The 22292-nt window shown below is 36.8% G+C and overlaps 1 protein-coding gene across 1 annotated transcript in view; it reads left to right on the top strand.

Annotated features, from left to right (window-relative positions):
• PACRG (parkin coregulated) overlaps window positions 1–22292 on the top strand; it is a 514480-nt gene that overhangs the window by 263059 nt on the left and 229129 nt on the right. The window contains exon 3 of the mRNA XM_027081866.1: window positions 16622–16793. Within this exon, the coding sequence (XP_026937667.1) occupies window positions 16622–16793 (172 nt within the window). The remainder of the gene's footprint in view (window positions 1–16621; window positions 16794–22292) is intronic.

Below are 22292 nucleotides of genomic sequence, written 5' to 3'. Positions count from 1 at the left end.
AGAAACATTTTTTATATTGCCATGAAACAATTAGTACCATGATGAGTTTCACAATTTATGTACCTTATTTCATAACTTTGTCAGTTTTCATATTTCCAATAAAATAATTATCGTTTGTTTCCACTGTGATGGGTTAGTAAAGCATTCAAGCCGTATTTTTCCTTAATGCAAAGCTCATGAACACTGGTTGTTCTGCATGATTCTCTTAGCTCCCTGACCAAGTCCCCTGCCTCTTCTGTTCTCACTGAGGACAGTCCTCACAGGTTCTCTTGAAGATCTTCTCACTTCACACTCTACGAGACCATGATCTCTATGAAAGAGAGTCTCTGAAGTCACTAGTACTGAACCATGTCCACCCAGAGGTCTCATAGTCTATATCCTAAACTGAACTTGTAGCCTGTTGTATGTCCAGAATGCGGATCTCTTCTCATACTGCAGGACTTAACAAGGTTTCCCTCCCCAGTGAAACTGTACCTATTCACTGCAACCCATAACTATCTCTCTTTCTCTAAACTTGGGCCTCTTCCTATATCCTCTTGGTCTGTACCCCTCATTTGGTGTTTACTCATGTACCACCTTGAAATACTACTTAACTTTTGGTATTATATTCTTGGCAAAGAATAGAGGGAACGAACATCATTTAGCACATAGTATCTCATATAATCCTTATGATAAACCTGGGAATTAGGTATCTTTTTATAAATGGTGAACTAAGCCCCAGAGAAGGTCGGTAACTTTCTACTAGTCAGTTTGAAAGTGATAGAACTCACTACATACGAGTGCTGGATTTGAACACAGATCTGCCTGATTCCAATCCCAGGCTGCTCTCCATAAAGGGAGTGTGTCATTAATTTACTTTTTCAACAAACTGTTAATAGTAAAATATGAATCCAAGGAAAGAAGTCATATTTCTCTGAATACACTTTCATGTTCTTTTCCTATTCACTAACTCCATCACTCCAACATTCAACACAGCACTATAACTAGTTCAGTGATTGAGCATATTTTTTGCTTTGTTTTTTTTGGGGGGTGCGTAAAATTTGAGAAATATAAGAACTCCTGAGAATAAAGAACTTTAATAAATTTGTAGCTAATCCCTGCAAAATATATACATAGCAAAATTATATGCTGATGTAAGAGACAGCCAGTAGTGCTACCACGGTAATTTCTTCTTAAAATTGCTTCATAGCATTAACTTCACCTAAATCAACCCTTTCCAGACCTCTTTAATTCTACTTATTTGGTTGAGTGTATTGAAGTTCACAGTAAATTATCTAATTCATAGAGAGTTTTTGTAAAATAATGCCATGCTTTGCAATTGACACCAATGGTAAAAGCCACAAATAATCTGTTTCTAACTCTGTCTCAATTCCTAAAACAGTGCTAGAACTTTTTAGGGCTATCATATATTTCTTGCTCTTCTATTTAATGAACATCAGTTATCCCAAAATATAATTATTCCCTGTCCACCCCTGACAAAATTATACTATTTTTACCATTATACAGAAATGTGGTAAATGAAAGAGAAACTTCAAAGATGTATTTTAATACATATTTTACTCCTTTTCATCCACCCTCCCAGTGTAAAAAAGAAAAAATGCTATTTTAAAAGTTTTAGGAGATTCCTTTAACTGGGAATTATTTCTTTTTATTTATTACACTTGAGAGCATCACTCATTGACTGCTGCAGTTAGGAACACACAATTCCTGAGTAATAAAGGTTAAGTGTGCATAAATTCGAGATCTGCTTACAACTGACCTTTAGCTGTCTTGTTAGCACTTCTGACAGAAACTTGAAATAAGGTTATTCCATAAAATAATTTGATTCTCCATTCCCAAGTCCAGATTTGTTACTCAGTAATTAATATCTTCCAGCTAGACAAAGCCTTCAGTATTTGTAGTAAAACAGCAAGCTATCAAGATAGTGAAAAAAAGGTGAACAGGTCAATGGAAAGAAACACTGGGTTTGGATTCTCACTCTGTCGCTGCTTGGAAAGTGGTCCCAACAGGTCACTGAGCCTCTCAAATCTTCCGCTTCTCTCCTTAAGAATGAGGAAGCTGCCTTGAGTTTAGGTTGAATTTGTAGATTAATTGGGACAAAATCACCACCTTTATAAGTTTCAGTCTGCCCATCCATGATTATAGTCTATATATTCATCTGTTCATAGAAGACTGTTCTTGCTTTCCATTTATACTTGTCAATAATCTTTTGTAATTGTCTCCATAAAGTCTTGCGTATTGACTGCTAGTTTTATTACTAGCTACCTTAAAGGGTTTGTTTGCTTCATTTCTTGCTACTGCGGACATTAAAAAATATATATTTTCTAAATAATTTTTAATGGCATATAGGGATGCTACTATTTTTAGTGTGTTGATCTTTTATGCATCAATTTTTCTGAACTCTCTTACTAATTAAACTTGCTTATAGATTCTCTCGGTATACTATATAGCCATAACATCCTCAAATAACAAGAGGTTTTTTTCTCCCCAATCTTCGTATGTATCTTATTTTCTACATTAGCTAGAACCTCCAGTACAATGTTGAATAGAAACGATGATAACAGTCTTCTTGTCTCTTTTCTATGGATTTCTATGGATTTTTCCATAATGGGAACGTTCCTGAAGTTTCACCATAAAGTATGATATTTGCTGTAGGCTTTTCCTTAGCATTTTTATTTTTTAATGAATGATTTTATCAAGTGCTTTATCTGAATCTATTGAGATGATCTAATTTTTCATCCTTTAAAAATTTAAACATGATGTTGAAATATTCTGATATTTCTGCAATACAGTCAATTTGGCCATAATTTTTAACATGCTATTGAATTCAATTTGCCTGTTATTTTATTTTGATTCGGTGAGATTGGCCTGTAGTTATCTGATTTTAGTGGCAAGGTTATGCTGGCCTCATATAGTGAGCTGTGTAGTTTTCCTCTTTTCTCTATTCTCAAAGAGAGTCTGTATAAATGGGCATTTTTCTCTTCTTTCAGGTTAAGTGATTTCACTGTGATTCAATTCTTAACACATTGTTATTTCTATAAGGATTTTCTCTTGGATCTATGAGTAATTTTAAATGTTTTTAAGTTTCCAAATGTATGGAGATTAAAGTTTGGCTATCTTTTAGTTAGTGATTTGTTATTTTATTTAATTTTCTTCAAAAAATTTTACATATAGCAAAGGTATTTTGGAATTTCTTGTGACTTACTTTGTGGCTTAGCATTCATTTAGTTTTCTAAACTCTCTCATGTATGCTTGTAAAGAATGTGTTTTATCTAATTATTGAATGCAAGTTTTTATATAGATCCATTAAGTAAACGTTATGTCTAAAATTTATGCCTAAATTTCATATTGAAAAGTAAACAAATTATGATAATAGAACAGAATAGAAAAGGTAATAATAGGGGGACTAGCCTACAAGATATTAAAATCTATTAAACGGTTGTGATAGTTAAAATAGTACTGGTTCATGAATGAGAAAGGCCAACATAATAGAATAGAAAGTCAAGACATAGGGCTTTCCTGATAAAGTGAAACTTCTAACCAGTAGAAGACTATTAAATAAATACATTGGAACAACTGGGTAGCCACTTGGAAAAAAGTTGCCATTGGAAGCATACTTCATACCTACACCAAGAAAAGTTACAAATGGATTAATGATTTAAATGTAAAGAAAAGAAATCATAAAAGTACTAGAGTAAACAATTATAAATTGTGTTTTCTAATTGTTTCTATTCTTTCTGCTACAAAATGGAGGAAAACTTTTCTAATGATGACTCAAACTTCAGGACCCATAAAAAACTAATACATTCTAAAACAAAAATTCTGCACGACAAAAGAAAAAATTGAAACTCCTATCACACACAAAAGATGAATCCCCGTAATCTAAAACAGCTCCTAAAAAAAAAAGGTCAATACCAGACTGAAAAAAAAAAAAAAAAAAGGCAAAGGATATGAAAATACAATTCACAGAAAAGGATATAAGAATGACTTTCAAAAATGTCTTTTAAATGTGATTATTTATAGTTTTTCTATCAAAAAGGTATCTATATATGCATCTTCAATCTGAAAATTCACATCTTTATTCAATTTTGAAAGAGTCTCAACCATTATTTCTCCAAATCCTCCTTTCTCCATACTCTGTCCTCTCTGGAACTCCCATGAATCAAGTGTGGGAGCACCTCAGGTTGGGACTTATCTGCATCTTTTCCATTGCCCTATCTCCCTGTGCTGACTCTGTGTTGGTCCCTCAGTTCTGTGATCCAGACCCCTCTTCTCTTTTCATTTGCGGCCAATCTATTCTCCAAACAACTATTGGATTTTAAGGTTAATGATACTATATATTTTCTGTTATGCAAGTATTAACATTTTTGTATTTGCTTTTATCTGGGCCCCAAAAGTTTCCTTTCAGTGGTCAGAAAACAATTTTTTTTTCTTAATTCCTTGACTTCCTTGATTAATTCCTTAATTCCTTTGGGTTTCTGTTTCTCAGATGAAGTTTTTCCCATCAAGAGCTTTGTCAAACATTAAGCTCTCTTTCTATTTCCACAGACTCATGGGAAGAGAGTTTCTGGTCCTCTTTTCACAAGTGGGACAGCCCTTCAAGGGTCCTGTTGGGTGCAGGAGTTGCAGCCCTTTTCTTGCGAAGCACCCTGTTTTCCTGAACTCCTGAGACTTTAAAGGCTCATTTCCAGTCTTCTGATCTGGTCTGTGTCTGACACAGCCTAGGGTCATGTGGCATCACCCTGTGACTCTTGTTTTTGTCTTTATCTCTAGCATCTGAGGATTTCCTGACCTCAACTTTGAATTTAACACATTTTGGTGTTTATTAGACTTTATAACAGTTTAAGGATCCACATTATCCTTGTCTGCCATCCTGCAAGAAATCTCCTTTTGACACCAAAGAACATTTTTCATGTTAAAAATTCTTACTTTTTGCATCATGTACTATAATAGGATTTTAGTTACATATTCGGTATCATTGAGAAAATGTAAAACGACATAAATTATTTTCAGTGACTCATCACAAACACATCCACACATTTGAAAAAGAAAAGTGCATCCATGTTTGAAATATATATATCATCTGCAAACATGCTTAATGCCTATATAACTTGTAAGACCTCTTGCAGTAGTTCAACAGCTGCCTTAAGGATTGAAAAGAGTAAGTTAAAACTTTATTTTAGAAATGTCATAATAAGGCTAAATGAGGTCATAGTATATTAATAGATAAGTACACTTTTTCAGATTTTTATGATTCTAAGCAAGATTCTCGGTTATTACTACAGGACTTGTAATAACAGATATTGTAAATGATATTCCATTTGCTAATTGAAGCAAGGATATGGAAAGTGTAAGAGTAAGTTTCCGATTTGAGTTTTTTTAATGAAAATCATTACCTCATTGTTTTTCTGACCTCTTAGTGCAGCGTCACTACCTGGCACATTTGTTATGGGGGTAAAAAGTCATATCTGATAGGACAGGTGAAGTTAGAATTGTATTGCTTTTGGCTAAAAGTCACTGTAAGATTTAAAGATCAACTTGTAGGTACTATGTGATCTTTAAAAAGTTATAAAACATAAATTTAAAAGAGAGAGATTCTGTGAGTAAAATGCTTGATGTTTCTGGAGTTAATATCCAAGCTGTTATCAATCAGCATTTTACCATGAAATTTTATCTGATATGTTTAAAACAGCCCTTGTTCTTTGTCTCACTTCATACAGTTTTCTTTTTATTCTGGAATTCTTGCATAAACTTTGAAGAAAGATTCCCAAATTTTATAAAAGTTTGAAACCTGCTATTTTTACAGTAATAGTAAAGAAATATAAAGTAAAATATTTGTTACTAAGAAATTATCTTAGAAGAAAAATAATTTACATAACTGAAAAACATTTATTGCTAAATAAACAGTAAAAATTATCTTTTGTAAGTTTAAATGAATAAATGAAGCCAGGAATTTAGAAGACCTGTAAGGGATAGTAGTCACCATCTGGCAAATACACACACAAAGATAAATAAGGGATCTCCTAATTTATCTCTAGTTTAAAATCTGGTTTTAATCTTGAATTATTCTCAACATCTATATACTTTAGAAAGACGATCTTGTATTATTCCAATATATTAATTATAGATGTACATTAATATGTTTGTTTTTGATGATACTACGAACAACAGAAACTTTCCCTTCTAAAGTTTTAAAGGTAAACAGAATAGCAAATTAAACCCTAAATGATTTCTAATGAAATGAGGGTAAATAGAAGCACCAAGAAGCCCATCCTGATTGTCTGTTAAAATATTCACAAAATTCCTGAAATGTGAATAATTACTGCAATCTTAATAGAGAAAACATGGCATTTTATTTGTGGGATACCTAAGTTTATAGAAATGTACGTGCTTCTTCATGCTACAGGGTCAGTGTTCAGCACCAGCCCGCTGTGCGCTCTGCCATGGTCCCCGCCCTCAGCTCTAGATATGGCCATTCATCATCTGGCCATTGTTCCTGAGCTGAGTATGCTTCTCAGAGTTAGCTCAGAGGACAGATTCAAAAGGTCAGAATTAAAATTCAAACACATGCTTATTGAGTATTCACCTATTATGTGCCAAACACCCTTCTAGGCAATGACAAGTTCCCTGAACAACAGAACTTAAGAAATTGCAATGTATAAATGATAAGGACCGCAAAGAAATCAAACAGGGCAGTAGGCAGTGGTAAGAGGGCCTCACTGAACTGAAATCTAGATGAAAGGAGTTGCCAGCAACTGAGAGGTCTGGAGAGAAAGGGAGGAGTGCATTCAAAGAAAGTCTCTAAGGAGGAATGAGTGATGCACCAGCTGTCTGGGGAACAAAAGGCACCAGTGTCTCCAGGGAACAATGCTGCAGAAGGACAGCATGCAGTGAAGGGAACAACCCACGTTCCCAGTGACCTTGGTTTTGTTCAATCCTTTGGTCCCTTTTCGGCTCTCATTAACATGATGTAATTGGCCTTGTGAAACTGTTTTCCCTGGGCCCCTTGACACCACACCCTCATCACTGGAGTTCATCCTTGATTTCCTTCCTTCAAATTCTGCATTCAATCCATCAGCAGTTTGATCGATTCTATCTCCAAACAAGTCCTTATTTCATTCACTTTTCCGCCATTTTGCTTACTACCAGCTTACCCTAAGTCACCAACTTTCTTTACCCGGATTACCGCAACAGTCTCTTAATTGATCTACCTGTTTCCATTTTTCCCTTCCTATTTCCTTTCTCCATATGCTCGGGTCCCGACCTGCTGTGGCTCCTGACTAATGTCCCACCAGGGCCTCCCAGGTTGAAGAGAAATGGGAGTGAAGAAGCATTGATACCTTTATTGTGGAAAACAATGTGAAAACAGTGTGGTAGCTAGGAGGAGCTCTTCAGATAAAAAGAAAAATACATTAAGGAGGAGTCAGATATATCATGTCAGATATATCATTAAAAACAAAACAAAACAAATACAGACAAAGCTCTTGATTGTAAATGGAATGTGAGAATGTTTCCCAAGCCCTAGCCAAATCTATCAACTGAAACAGTATTAAAATAATAAAGAGGAAACAGAAGATACGCAAACAGAAAAGAGTTATGTACAAAAAAGTGACCTTGTGGCAAGTAGAGAAATGTCTACAGTGTTTAAAGAAGTTTTTGATCTCAAACTATACTGGCAATTTGTTATTCCATTAAGACAATAGATCTGAGTGAAATAGACATGCCAAATAATTGATAAACAGGTCAGAAGAAGAACTTACAAGAATTTCTGGTATGAATATGTGGTCAGTGAGCTAGAATGAGTTAAAGACACAGAGAAAATCTTTTTCTTTCTCAGTCTCTTTCACTCAGTCTTTCATTCAATTTTACTGTCTTGCAAATGCTCCCTCTTTTTTTTCTTTTCCTTTATCCTTGCTCCCATTGCTTTTCTTTCTTTTTCAAAACTTTTGAAATTAACAGTCATATGTATGCTTGATATTTGTTGTTTGAAGACATATTACAAAATGAGAGAGGAAAACAACAAATCCAACTATAAGCTACTTAGAAAAGATATTCTTTTATTTTTTTAAAACATCTTTATTGGAGTATAATTGCTTTACATTGCTGTGTTAGTTTCTGCTGTATAACAAAGTGAATCAGCTATACGTATACATATATCCCCATATCTCATCCCTCTTGCGTCTCCCTCCCACCCTCCCTATCCCCCCTGTCTAGGTGGTCACAAAGCACCGAGCTGATCTCCCTGTGCTATGCGGCTGCTTCCCACTAGCTATGTATTTTACATTTGGTGGTGTATGTATGTCAATGATACTCTCTCACTTCATCCCAGTTTACCCTTCCCCCTCCCTGTGTCCTCAAGTCCATTTTCTACATTTGTGTCTTTATTGATGTCCTGCTCCTAGTTTCATCAGAACAATTTTGATTGTTTTTTAGATTCCATATGTATGTGTTAGCGTATGGTATTCGTTTTTCTCTTTCTGACTTACTTCACTCTGTATGACAGACCCTAGGTCCATCCACCTCACTACAAATAACTCAGTTTTGTTTCTTTTTACGGCTGAGTAATATTCCATTATATATATGTGCCACAACTTCTTTATCCATTCATCTGTCAGTGGACACCTAGGTTGCTTCCATGTCCTGGCTATTGCAAATAGAGCTGCAGTGAACACTGTGGTGCATGACTCTTTTTGAATTATGGTTTTCTCAGGGTATATACCCAGTAGTGGGATTGCTGTGTTGTACAGTAGTTGTATTTTTAGTTTTTTAAGGAACCTCCATACTGTTCTCCATAGTGGCTGTGTCACTTTACATTCCCACCAACAGTGCAAGAGGGTTCACTTTTCTCCACAAGCTCTCCAGCATTTATCGTTTGTAGATTTTTTGATGATGGCCATTCTGACTGGTGTGAGGTGATACCTCATTGTAGTTTTGATTTGCATTTCTCTAATGACTAGTGATAGTGAGCATCATTTCATGTGTTTGTTGGCAATCTGTATATCCTCTTTGGAGAAATGTCTGTTTAAAGCTTCTGCCCATTTTTGGATTGGGTTGTTTGTTTTCTTTTATACTGAGCTGCATGAGCTGCTTGTATATTTTGGAGATTAATCCTTGGTCAGTTGCTTCATTTGCAAATATTTTCTCCTATTCTGAGGGTTGTCTTTTCGTCTTGTTTATGGTTTCCTTTGCTGTGCAAAAGCTTTTAAGTTTCATTAGGTCCCATTTGTTTATTTTGGTTTATATTTCCATTTGTCTAGGAGGTGGGTCAAAAAGGACCTTGCTGTGATGTATTTCATAGAGTGTTCTAACTATGTTTTCCTCTAAGAGTTGGATAGTGTCTGGCCTTACATTTAGGTCTTTAATCCATTTTCTTTTTCTTTTTTTTTTTTTTTTTTTGCGATACGCGGGCCTCTCACTGTTGTGGCCTCTCCCCTTGCGGAGCACAAGCTCTGGACGCGCAGACTCAGCAGCCATGGCTCACGGGCCCAGCCACTCTGCAGCATGTGGGATCTTCCCGGAATGGGGCACGAACCCATGTCCTCTGCATTGGCAGGCGGAATCTCAACCACTGCGCCACCAGGGAAGCCCTCTTTAATCCATTTTGAGCTTATTGTTGTGTATGGTGCTAGGGAGTGTTCTAATTTCATTCTTTTACATGTAGCTGTCCAGTTTTCCCAGCACCACTTATTGAAGGGCTGTCTTTTCTCCATTGTATATTCTTGCCTCCTTTGTCAAGATAAGGTGACCATGTGTGTGTGGGTTTATCTCTGGGCTTTCCATCCTGTTCCATTGATCTATATTTCTGTTTTTGTGCCAGTACCATACTGTCTTGATTACTGTAGCTTTGTTGTATAGTCTGAAGTCCGGGAGCCTGATTCCCCCAGCTCCGCTTTTCTTTCTCAAGATTGCTTTGGCTATTCAGGGTCTTTTGTGTTTCCATACAGATTGTGAAATTTTTTGTTCTAGTTCTGTGAAAAATGCCATTGGTAGTTTGATAGAGATTGCATTGAATCTGTAGATTGCATTGGGTAGTATAGTTATTTTCACAATGTTGATTCTTCCAATCTAAGAACATGGTATATATCTCCATCTGTTTGTATCATCTTTATTTTCTTTAATCAGTGTCTTACAGTTTTCTGCATACAGGTCTTTTGTCTCCTTAGGTAAGTTTATTCCTAGATATTTTATTCTTTTTGTTGCAGTGGTAAATGCGAGTGTTTCCTTAATTTCTCTTTCATGTTTTTAATCATTAGTGTATAGGAATGCAAGAGATTTCTCTGCATTAATTTTGTATCCTGCTACTTTACCAAATTCACTGATTAGCTCTAGTAGTTTTCTGGTAGAGTCTTAGGATTCTTTATGTAATGTATCATATCATCTGCAAACAGTGACAGCTTTACTTCTTCTTTTCTTATTTACATTCCTTTTATTTCTTTTTCTTCTCTGATTCCTGTGGTTATAACTTCCAAAACTATTTTGAATAATAGTGGTGAGGGTGGGCATCCATGTCTTGTTCCTGATTTTAGAGGAAATGGTTTCAGTTTTTCACCATTGAGAATGATGTTGGCTATGGGTTTGTCATATATGCCCTTTATTATGCTGAGGTAAGTTCCCTCTATTCCTACTTTCTGGAGGGTTTTTATCATAAATGGTGCTGAATTTTGTCGAAAGCTTTCTCTGCATCTATTGAGATGATCATATGGTTTTTCTCTTTCAGTTTGTTAATATGGTGTATCACATTGATTGATTTCTGTATATTGAAGAATCCTTGCATTCCTGAGATAAACCCCACTTGATCATGGTGTATGATCCTTTTAATGTGCTGTTGGATTCTTTTTGCTAGCATTTTGTTGAGGATTTTTGCATCTATGTTCATCAGTGATATTGGTTTGTAGTTTTCTTTTTTTGCGACATCTTTGTCTGGTTCTGGTATCAGGGAGATGGTAGCCTCATAAAATGAGTTTGGGAGTGTTCCTCCCTCTGCTATATTTTGAAAGAGTTTGAGAAGTATAGGTGTTAGCTCTTCTCTAAATGTTTGATAGATTTCAGCTGTGAAGCCATCTGGTCCTGGGATTTTGTTTGTTGGAAGATTTTTAATCACAGTTTCAATTTCAGTGCTTGTGATTGGTCTGTTCATATTTTCTATTTCTTTCTGGCTCAGTCTTGGAAGTTTGTGCTTTTTTAAGAGTTTGTCCATTTCTTCCAGGTTGTCCATTTTATTGGTATATAGTTGCTTGTAGTAATCTCTCATGGTCCTTTGTATTCCTGCAGGGTCAGTTGTTAATTCTCCTTTTTCATTTCTAATTCTGTTGATTTGAGTCTTCTCCCTTTTTTTCTTGATGAGCCTGGCTAGTGGTTTATCAATTTTGTTTATCTTCTCAAACAACCAGCTTTTAGTTTTATTGATCTTTGCTATTGTTTCCTTCATTCCTTTTTCATTTACTTCTGATATGATCTTTATGATTTCTTTCCTTCTGCTAACTTTGGGGGTTTTTTGCTCTTCTTTCTCTAATTGCTTTAGGTATAAGGTTGTTTATTCGAGATTTTTCTTGTTTCTTGAGGTAGGATTTTATTGATATAAACTTCCCCCTTAGAACTGCTTTTGCTGCATCCCATAGGTTTTGTGTCGTTGAGTTTTCATTTTCATTTGTTTCTAGGTATTTTTTGATTTCCTCTTTGATTTCTTCAGTGATCTTGGTTATTTAGTAGTGTATTGTTTAGCCTCCATGTGTTGGAATTTTTAGTTTTTTTCTTGTAATTGATATCTAGGCTCATAGCATTGTGGTCTGAAGAGATACTTGATACGATTTCAATTTTCTTAAATTTACTTGATTTGTGACCCAAGATATGATCTATCCTAGAGAATGTTGCATGAGCACTAGAGAAGAAAGTGTATTCTGTGGTTTTTGGATGGAATATACTATAAATAGCTATTAGGTCCATCTGGTCTAATGTGTCATTTAAAGCTTGTGTTTCCTTATTTATTTTCATTTTGGATGATCTGTCCATTGGTGAAAAGTCCCCTACTATGAGTGTGTTACTGTCGATTTCCTCTTTTATGGCTGTTAGCATTTGCCTTATGTATTGAGGTGTTCCTATGTTGGTTGCATAAATATTTACAATTGTTATATCTTCTTCTTGGATCAGTCCCTTGATCATTATGTAGTGTCCTTCTTTGTCTCTTCTAATAGTCCTTATTTTAAAGTCTATTTTGTCTGATATGAGAATTGCTACTCCAGCTTTCTTTTGATTTCCATTTGCATGGAATATCTTTTTCCATCCCCTTACTTTCAGTCTGTATGTGTCCCTAGGTCTGAACTGGGTCTCTTGTAGACAGCATATATATATGGGTCCATTCAGCCAGTCTATGTCGTTTGGTTGGAGCATTTAATCCATTTACATTTAAGGTAGTTATCGATATGTATGTTCTTATTACCATTTTCTTAATTGTTTTGGGTTTGTTATTGTAGGTCTTTTCCTTCTCTTGTGTTTCCTACTTAGAGAAGTTCCATTAGCATTTGTTGTAAAGCTGGTTTGGTGCTGCTGAATTCTCTTAGCTTTTGCTCATCTATAAAGGTTTTAATTTCTCTGTCGAATCTGAATCAGATCTTTGCTGGGTAGAGAATCTTGGTTGTAGGTTTTTCCCTTTCATCACTTTAAATATGTCCTGCCACTTCCTTCTAACTTGCAGAGTTTCTGCTGAATGATCAGCTATTAACCTTATGGAGATTTCCTTATATGTTATTTGTTGCTTTTCCCTTACTGCTTTTAATATTTTTTCTTTGTATTTAATTTCTTATAGTTTGATTAATATGTGTCTTGGCATGTTTCTCCTTGGTTTTATCCTGTATGGGACTCTTTGTGCTTCCTGGACGTGATTAACTATTTCCTTTCCTATGTTAGGGAAGTTTTCAACTATAATCTCTTCAAATATTTTCTCAGACCCTTTTTTCTTCTCTCCTCTTCTGGGACCCCTATAATTCGAATGTTTGTGTGTTTAATGTTGTCCCAGAGGTCTCTGAGACTGTCCTCAATTCTTTTCATTATTCTGCTCTGCAGTGGTCATTTCCACTATTTTATCTTCCAGATCACTTATCTGTTCTTCTCCATCAGTTATTCTGCTATTGATTCCTTCTAGAGAATTTTTAATTTCATTTATTGTGTTGTTCATCATTGTTTGTTTGCTCTTTAGTTCTACTACGTCCTTGTTAAACATTTCTTGTATTTTCTCCATTCTATTTCCAAGATTTTGGATCATCTTTACTATCATTACTCTGAATTCTTTTTCAGGTAGACTGCCTATTTCCTCTTCATTTGTTTGGTCTGGTGGGTTTTTACATTGCTCCTTCATCTGCTGCTTATTTCTCTGTCTTCCCATTTTACTTAATTTACTGTGTTTGGAGTCTCCTTTTCGCAGGCTGCAGGTTTGTAGTTCCCGTTGTTTTTGATGTCTGCCTCCCTTGGGTAAGGTTGGTTTAGTGGCTTGTGTAGGCTTCCTAGTGGAGGGGACTGGTGCCTGTTTTCTGGTGGGTGGGGCTGGATCTTGTCTTTCTGGTGGTCAGGGCTGCGTCCGTTGGTGTTTTGGGGTGTCTGTGAAGTTAGTATGATTTTAGGCAGCCTCACTGCTAATGGATCAGGTTGTGTTCCTGTCTTGCTAGTTGTTTGTCATGGGACATCCAGCACTGGAGCCTGCTGCCCTTTGGGTGGAGCTGGGTGTTGGCATTGAGACAGAGATCTCTGGAGAGCTCTCACCGATTGATATTACATGGGGCCTGGAGGTCCCAATATCCTGAACTTGGCTCTCCCACCTCAGAGGCTCAGGCCTGAGACCCGGCTGGAGCACCAACACCCTGTCAGCCACACGGCCATGCTTCAAGCTAATTCGTCCTCCAGTCCCAGTGACCCAGCCCAAATGGTAAAACTGTTTGCAAATCTCTGGGATCAGGTATCTTGGATGTTCCTTGTCCTGCGCGCAGCACTGCAGTAAGCAATAGTCTCCCTCCAGAGTGTGACAACCAGACATGGCCCACTCCCTCCAACATTCTCACAGCTTTGCTTCTGGCGCTCCACCTAAAAAAGATATGCTTAAACATAATGTCAAAGGAAGGAAGAAAGTAAAGTATGGAGAAAGATAAAGTAGACAAAACAGTGATAGCAATATTAGAATTAGATTAGACTAAGACAGACTGCATTAATAATGATAAAGAGGATAAAGACAGGAGGATAAAGGGACCAGTTCACAAGGAGATTACAATAATGCTGAACCTTGACATGCCTCACAACATAGCCTGATAAGTAGTATCATGTCCTGCAGCCAGACTGCTTGGGTTTGGATCCCAGCTCTAGCACTAACTAGCTGCAAACCTTAGGCAAGTTATTAAACCTCTCTGTGCCTCAGTTTCCTTATACTGAAAATTGGGTTGCCAGTAATACCTACCTCTTAGAACTGTTATGAGGATTAAGTGAACTAATACACATAAGTATTTACAATAGTGTCTGGTATCATAAACTTGGCTTTTTTTTGTTGCTGTTGTTGATGTTGGAATTGTTGCCCCAAATCACACTAAAAAAAAAATCCAACAAAATTCCAAAGAAAAATTGGCATGTCAGTAATCGTAGTAGGAGATTTTTAACTTACTTCTCTAAGATACATATGTTTTAAAATATTTGAGAATACTGTGAGATAGCTCCAATAAAATAGTAAAACAGGCTTTATCTTTCAAATCATCAGACACAAAAATGTAAAGAAAACAATCCACATAACAAAAATACACAGTTGAAAGGAAAAAGTAAATGAAAAATGAAATTCAGAGACCAAAAAATAAGATGACAGAAGTTAACTAGACATAGCCATAAATGTGAATGCTTAATATATTAAAATACAAAGTCTTAGATCATATTAAAGTAGAAAATTTAATGATTTTCTACTTTATAAGAGACATATGTAAAACTGTGACAATGGGCTTAAAAATTTAGCAAAATATCAAAAGTACAAGTCAAAATATAGTACAGATGACACTTTTATTATGAAGTTAAGTTACAAGGTAAAATTATAGGTAACAACATTGTATAATACTTTTGGAGCTGAATGATGTAACAATAGTTTTTAATTGTGCAAAATAATGTTCTAAAGTGTTCTCAAATACACAACAATCCTTGAGAAGGTTGGTATTAAATATATACTTCATAAACTTTTACTATGAATAAAGCAACTTTTACAACTATTGAAGGAATGTAAAGTAAAGCATATCTGTACATACCTCCATTTAGGATTCATTTTCCAAGCTCCACTTCCCAAAGGGCATGAATATTAGAATCTGAGTGCTTACTTCCTTAGTTGGCTGGGTAGTTCATGAGCAGTCTGGAGACAGACCTCCTGCTTGGAGAATTGTAGGACATTTGATTCACCCAGACTTATAGTAAGCACTCAGAAATGTGGTTGGGTTGTTATCAGTTACTCACACCCAGGCCCAGGCAGGCACATGGCTAGAAACTCCAGAATGCTGGGAGACAACTGGAGGGTATGAAAACCTCCTAATGTAAAAAGGTTTCCCTGAGGTCTTGGTGGGCTCCTCACTTAATTTTATATATATATATATATATATATATATATATATATATATATATATATGGTGATAATTGGAAGCTGGGTACCTTCATAAGGACATGAAAATCAGGGAAATTTGCACCTCTTACTGGGAACACTGCATCCTTTGCTCTGTAGGTGTGTTATATCCACAGTCTGTCTGTTGGCCTCTTTCCATCCATGATATCACCATCATTCCTGTCACCTTGCGGGTAGAAAGTCAGGTCATGGATACTCTAGATAGTAGAGGACCCAGGCTAGAGCAGATCTACATGTGAACAGCTGCCAAAGTGCCATCTCTTTTCTCTGTTCTGGAAATTTTGTTCCTATTCCTTACGGTGCTTGATACTATTGCAAAGATCTGGACAACAGGTCATGCAAGCATTATTGAGAGTGAAGTATATAGAAGTGGAAAAGTGGTATATCTCTGGCCCCAGAAGAAGCAGAGGAGAGTTTGGGATATTTTAATTCTGAGGGGTCCGTGGTCTGTTTAGGTTCAGCTCAGTGTGTGTCTTCCATGGAATCGTATTTTACCCCTTACTCTCATATTTGCCAGGTCCTGAAGAGACATATCTCACAAGAATATATTAATGTGCAATACCTATTAGAGTTTTGTTAGAAATTCAGATGTTAATCTCCTTTCAACTGTTTCTTTCCCATTTTATTCTTTTATATATATATATTTTTTCAGCATACATACCATGGACTTTTTGAATCCCTTTTCAGTATTGCCTTTGTGCCAAATGGTAAAAAATTAACCTAAGAACCCCCCCCGAAAAGTACTAAAATGCTCCCAATGTAGATTATTAATGATTTTAATCTGTTACTATTTAAAGGTCAATGATTTTAACCTCATTACTACTAGATTAAAGACGTGACAACATACTTCAGGTTGTTACGTGAGTTGGCTAATAAAATCTTCCTGAAGTTCTGAAGAACTTGCTTCTCCTAAGTTAATGACAGCTTCACAGTTGGCCCAGCCATGCTTTGCCTCATTTTTGTTTTCACATAGCATTTTTTTCTCTCTTCTTTCAGGTGGAAATTGAGAAGCTGGATTACCATCATTATCTGCCTCTGTTTTTTGATGGGCTCTGTGAAATGACATTTCCCTATGAATTTTTTGCTCGGCAAGGAATCCACGACATGCTGGAACACGGGGGGAACAAGATTCTTCCTGTCATTCCACAGCTCATTATCCCGATAAAAAGTAAGTGAACAGGTAAAAAAGCATCACTCACTTTATATGGTGCCACTTTTTGACAACTTGCTAATTAAGCAATAAAACACAACAGACTGAGGCTATCCCCAGGTTTTGCAATAATTTTTATAAATTGACTTATGGGGCCAAACATCCCAAATCTCCTAATATATCCCATCATTGATACTGCGGTGCAGCTTAGCGACATAAATAAACTAAATTGCATGGGGTTTACACTAACTTAAAATGTTTCATAGTAAAGACATAAGCATTAACATTAATTTGTACATTCATAAGTAAAGTGTATAATATACAATACAAACACAATTATATTTAGTATCTTTTATGCAGCAGAATTCATAATTTTAAGAAAAAAAATCTGGAATAGAGAAAAGATCAATGTTATTAAATACTTGAACTTTTTGTCACAGTGGATTATCTGGGGAGGTCCCTTGAGTAATCCTGTCACTGGCTTTATCTGTTTGTCTATAAAATGAGATTGTGCTTCCTTTTTGTGGTCAATTTATTCTGGCCTGAGTCCCTACAGACTAGTTGGCTGAGAGCACCCCTTTAAAAGTGTTTCTGAGAAAAACAAATACTGTACGCTAACACATATATATGGAATCTAACAAACAAACAAAAATGGTTCTGAAGAACCTAGGGGCAGGACAGGAATAAAGACACAGATGTAGAGAATGGACTTGAGGACATGGGGTTGGGGAAGGGTAAGCTGGCAGTAAGTGAGAGAGTGGCATGGACATATATACACTACTAAATGTAAAATAGAGAGCTAGTGGGAAGCAGCCGCATAGCACAGGGAGATCAGTTCGGTGCTTTGTGACCACCTAGAGGGGTGGGATAGGGAGGGTGGGAGGGAGACACAAGAGGGAGGAGATACGGGGGTATATGTATATGTATAGCTGATTCAGTTTGTTATAAAGAAGAAACTAACAAAAATAAATAAATAAGTAAATCCAGGAGAGAGAAAGAATTGAGGTGAAGGACAGATGAAGATGTATGGCAAAATGTTGATAACTGTTAAAGTTGGGTGATGGGTATGTGGGTTCATCATTCTCTTTACTTTTGTATATGTATTTGAAAATTCCCATATTAAAAAGTTTTAAGAAAAAAATAAAAGTGTTTTCTGAGATGTTCATTGTCCAGTGCAATGGCATCTCATGGCCCCCAGACAAGACCCTTAGCCACTTCCAGTCCAGTCTCCTCACCTAGCTGCCATCCTGCTGACGGCCCTTGAAATAGAGCCACCCTACAGTGACGAGATTCCAGCCTCTTCTCAAGTCCAAATGGCCAGGACTGGCCCCCTCTGCTATCCCCTTAAGCCCCCAGACTCTGCCTGCACCAGAGTTGCTGACCTGCACTGTTGCTGCTGCTTCAGCTTTTGTCACTGCTGCTGATTGAAAAGCAGAGGTTGGTGCCTCTGAGCAGGTCATGGGCAGAGGAAATCCCACCCTTTCCCAGCCAGAGCTGCCCCAGGCATTTTACCCACTGGCTCGGGGCCCAAACACCCCATGGCTTCAGAGGAATGAGCAGGTCCCTGCTTCCCCACCCCAAGTTCCACTCACTCCCAACTCCAGGATGGACCGCTGCCCAGGATGATTGACGGTATACCTGCCTAGTCTCCTAGGATACAGGGGAACCCCATCCTCACTGTCTCAGAGGTAGTTTTGCCATATGGTTTGGCCAAAACAAGAACAAAATAGTTCAACATTGGGTCATTTCCCACAGTCTGGATTACTTAATCTGATCTGTGGTCCCTAGTTTATTGATTCGAATTAAGTGTCATTAGAGTTCTAGAATTTTGGCAGTTCTTCCGTCACTATGTAAATTGAGTCAACTTTAAAATTTGCTCTCATGTCTTTGAGATTTCTGTAAGAGATATGTAACTGACCGCTTCCAATTTCCACCAAGACATAGAAAGTGAAACCAAACAAGAGGACAGTGATACCTGCTATGAAAAGCAATGTGGAAAGAAAAACGACTCTTCAAAAGCGACTTTATTAAAAACCAATTTTCCTTTCCCCTCATGCATCAGCTGAGTGAAGGGCTAATCTTTAAAGGCCTTCAGGAAGGATATATAATACTGAGTTATATTAAAACCTTTTCCAAATGTGATTTATTCTTTCTAACAAGTCATAATTTTTGAATATGTTAAATTCTAGTAAAAATGCTACATTTTCTAAAGATGATGCACAAGTTTTATCGATAATCAAAAAAGCCCAGAACATTCTCCCCGGGGAACTATCTGGAGAGCACATTATCCTTTTGTCCTGCACCCATCCGAACAGCAGCAATACCGGAAGTCTGTTCTTTTCTTTACAATAAACTGTTCATTTTGGGATCCCTGCCTTCTCAGGAGTCTCTCCCTCATAGCCCCACTGAAAACACTGAAGGGCAGAAAGAGAACTTCTAAGAAATATTTTGATTATACCACTTACAATTAAAACAGTCCAAATTAGAGTATTGTAGGCCAAGGTGGATTGATTTTCAATTTTATTTGATTTAAGTATTTTGAAGATACTTAAATGAGTTAAGAGAGAAGTGATGTGTTCTAAGGACACATCCTAGAGGTCATTTGCTGATGAGTGAAAACATTAAGAACTCAGTAAACATGATCTGTCAGGGAATAGGAACTATGTATGAATTTGATCATTTACAGTTCCAGAAGCAATGAAAGTTTCTCTTGGTAGATATCCTAGTTTGCCTTCCTGGGCTTCTGCTATTATATACTGATCCTGAATCTTCTAACTCAGCTTGCTTCTTCTCACTCTGTCTACATCACTGAAAGCCAAACTTTACTCAGCAAAGAATAGTGATTAACTATGCAAGATAATGCATGTTTCCAGCACAGTGTGAAAAGTATTACATACATAAACTACATTTTTCAGGTGGAATTCTGGAAGGGAGCTAGTTGATCCAGAAGCGGACTGATACACATAATTGGCATAACATATAACAGCTGTGTGTACCTTATTTTCAAAAGGTACTATTAGTAAAATTTTGGCTCATTCCAGGGGCAAAAGTTAACCTCACCATCACCAGCTAGCAGTTCTTTAACATCTTTTCTTGAATTCTAATTCATCGATAATTAATATCTCTGAAGGCAAAGCAAAATATATAAACTCCCTGTGGAGCTGTGAATGGGATTACCTGCCTATCTATTTCTGGAATCTGGAGTTTATTTCAACTAAATGGAAGGTTGATAATACTGGAATGAGAAATGGACACATTCAGTGGTTCTACGATTTCTAACATAAAAAGAGATAAGAAGACCCTTTACTTTCTGTTTCTCTCCTTGGCTCAAGACCCCAAGTGGGGTCATCGAGTAATAACGGGAACAGTGCACATTTAACACATTGTTCCATTCCTGTTGCTTTATGGCATCACTACAGGTCCTCCTCTTCCTCTCCCACTTTCTTATTTACACCTTCTTGAGTTATTCTGGGTCAGAAACTACAAAAAAAATCCCAGTATAAAGTAGTCAGCATTGGCAATGGAGTATTGATTGCTGAGAGCAACAGCAAAACGTTGTAGGTGAGGATGAGATGAGAGGGACCGTGTGAGCAATCCAAACTGTGGATTTTAGACTTCTGTCCACTCCATCCAGTGAGGAGAACACAAATCCATCAAAATCCAGCAGAGCAATCCCAGGAAGAAGTCACTGGAAGCTTTGCCTATCGAAAGCAGAAGGGGATTCCCATAGCAGCCAGGAGGATAGGAGGTGCCAAGAGCAACCTGCAGAGTCTGGGTTTAGCGCTCTCTCTCCTCCATAAAAGCAAGAACAATAACAATAACCCAGCCACACAGGGCCATTCAAGACAAGTTGCTACACACAGGGGAGAAAATATCATGAATAGTCAGAGGAAAACTGTACCTCAACAACGTTTTGCATAGGATCCAGAAGAAACTTGTAGAAACGTGTTTGACATCCTCAGCATTCAGGAAGATACAGCCTCTATGAAACAGAAGCAGAAAGTTACAATAGGAGACCAGACTCACATGAAAATAAGCCAGTGCTGACTGAGAAAAGGGAAACTAAAAATGTCAGAGCAGGATTAATGTCCCCCCAGAGGCACAGAGGACAATCAACTGCACAACCTGGAATTGTAAATGTAGCTCATCTCCCTCAGAAAAGACAAGAATAAAAAAGAAGGTGAGGAAGGACTATAAAATGGAGAACATAGGACACAAGCAGGAGCTAAAAGTTATAGGGGCTCCCAAGAGGAATCATCAAAACAACAGGAATAGAAATGGTAATGGCAGAAGGAATTGAAAGAAATTTTCAGACATGAAAAATATCCCTTATTTTGCAGGTAGAAAATGCTCATTACAAGGAAAAACATCTGGACAGGGAAAAAAGTGGTACACATCAAGAAATAAAAATAACTGGGGCTAAGACACTTTTCGTAAGAGTAAATTCCAGACAGCAATGAGAATTGGAGGAGAATCACCTTATGCACATTTCATCCCTGTCGTATGAGTAGCAAGACATGATGTAATAAACGGAATGAAAATTGGTTTAAAAAAAGAAGGTAGGAGGAGAAGAAAGAGAAGGAGGAGAAGGAGAAGAGAAAGAAGACTCACAGACCCAGCGAGCATAATGCCCACCTGCCCTTCGTACCAAGGGTTACTGTGGATGTGCTCCAGCTCTCAGAGAGTAAAGCCAAGATAAGAACCCCAAAATGAGGATTCATAGTTTGAAAAGCAAGTTGCATTAAGAGCCGCTAAATCTAGAGTTAAGTGTAAATAGTTGATGGAAAAGAGTTTCAAAACTGCAAGAAATGTCAAAGGATCATTTTGCAGTAATGTGGCAAAAATAATTCAGAGAAATTGGATATAAACCTTCAAAGTCAATGGAGAAGATAAAAGTATTTAAAACAGAGTCTATATATTAAAAGAATGAAACTGAATAGGCAGCAAGGAAGTGCTGAGCCAAAAGCTCAAAATAAGGTGAAAATGTGAAATCAAATGTATCAACTATGAAAATTAACTTTCAGATTGGTTTGTGAAAAACAAAATCTGAATATAAACTCTCTCTATATATATAAAAACAAAATAATGCTTAAACATTTAAAAAATAACAGCTGTATTGGGGAAAATGAAGAAAAAGAAGGCAGGAGTAGTTATTCAATTTTAGAAAAGTAGAATTTAATGAAAAGAAGTTTTATGTGTGTAAAGAGGATCAATTTCTATTGATAAAAATGTTCACAGTAAAGATGTTATTGTCATGACCCTTTGTGCAGTGCAAACCATGACATCATGTTTTAGAACAACAATCAGCTGCTATACTGATATTTTTTGCCTCTAGAATAAGAGTAAAGCTCTTGATTGAGAGACAATAAGATGCTGGTCCTTCCTCCACTGCCTAACCTTGGGGCCTAAAATCTACATATAGTCTTTACCAACCCAAGGGGACAGCCTGCTGTCTAAAGCACCAATTCCCAAACTTCACTGTGCACACAAATCATCTCCAGACCCCAGTAAAATGTA

Source organism: Aethalodelphis obliquidens, unplaced genomic scaffold (assembly GCF_003676395.1).
Source record: "Aethalodelphis obliquidens isolate GAN/ISIS:26980383/991018 unplaced genomic scaffold, ASM367639v1 scaffold3, whole genome shotgun sequence".
NCBI classification, from domain to species: Eukaryota; Metazoa; Chordata; class Mammalia; order Artiodactyla; family Delphinidae; genus Aethalodelphis; species Aethalodelphis obliquidens.
This window is presented reverse-complemented; position numbering and strand designations above follow the sequence as displayed.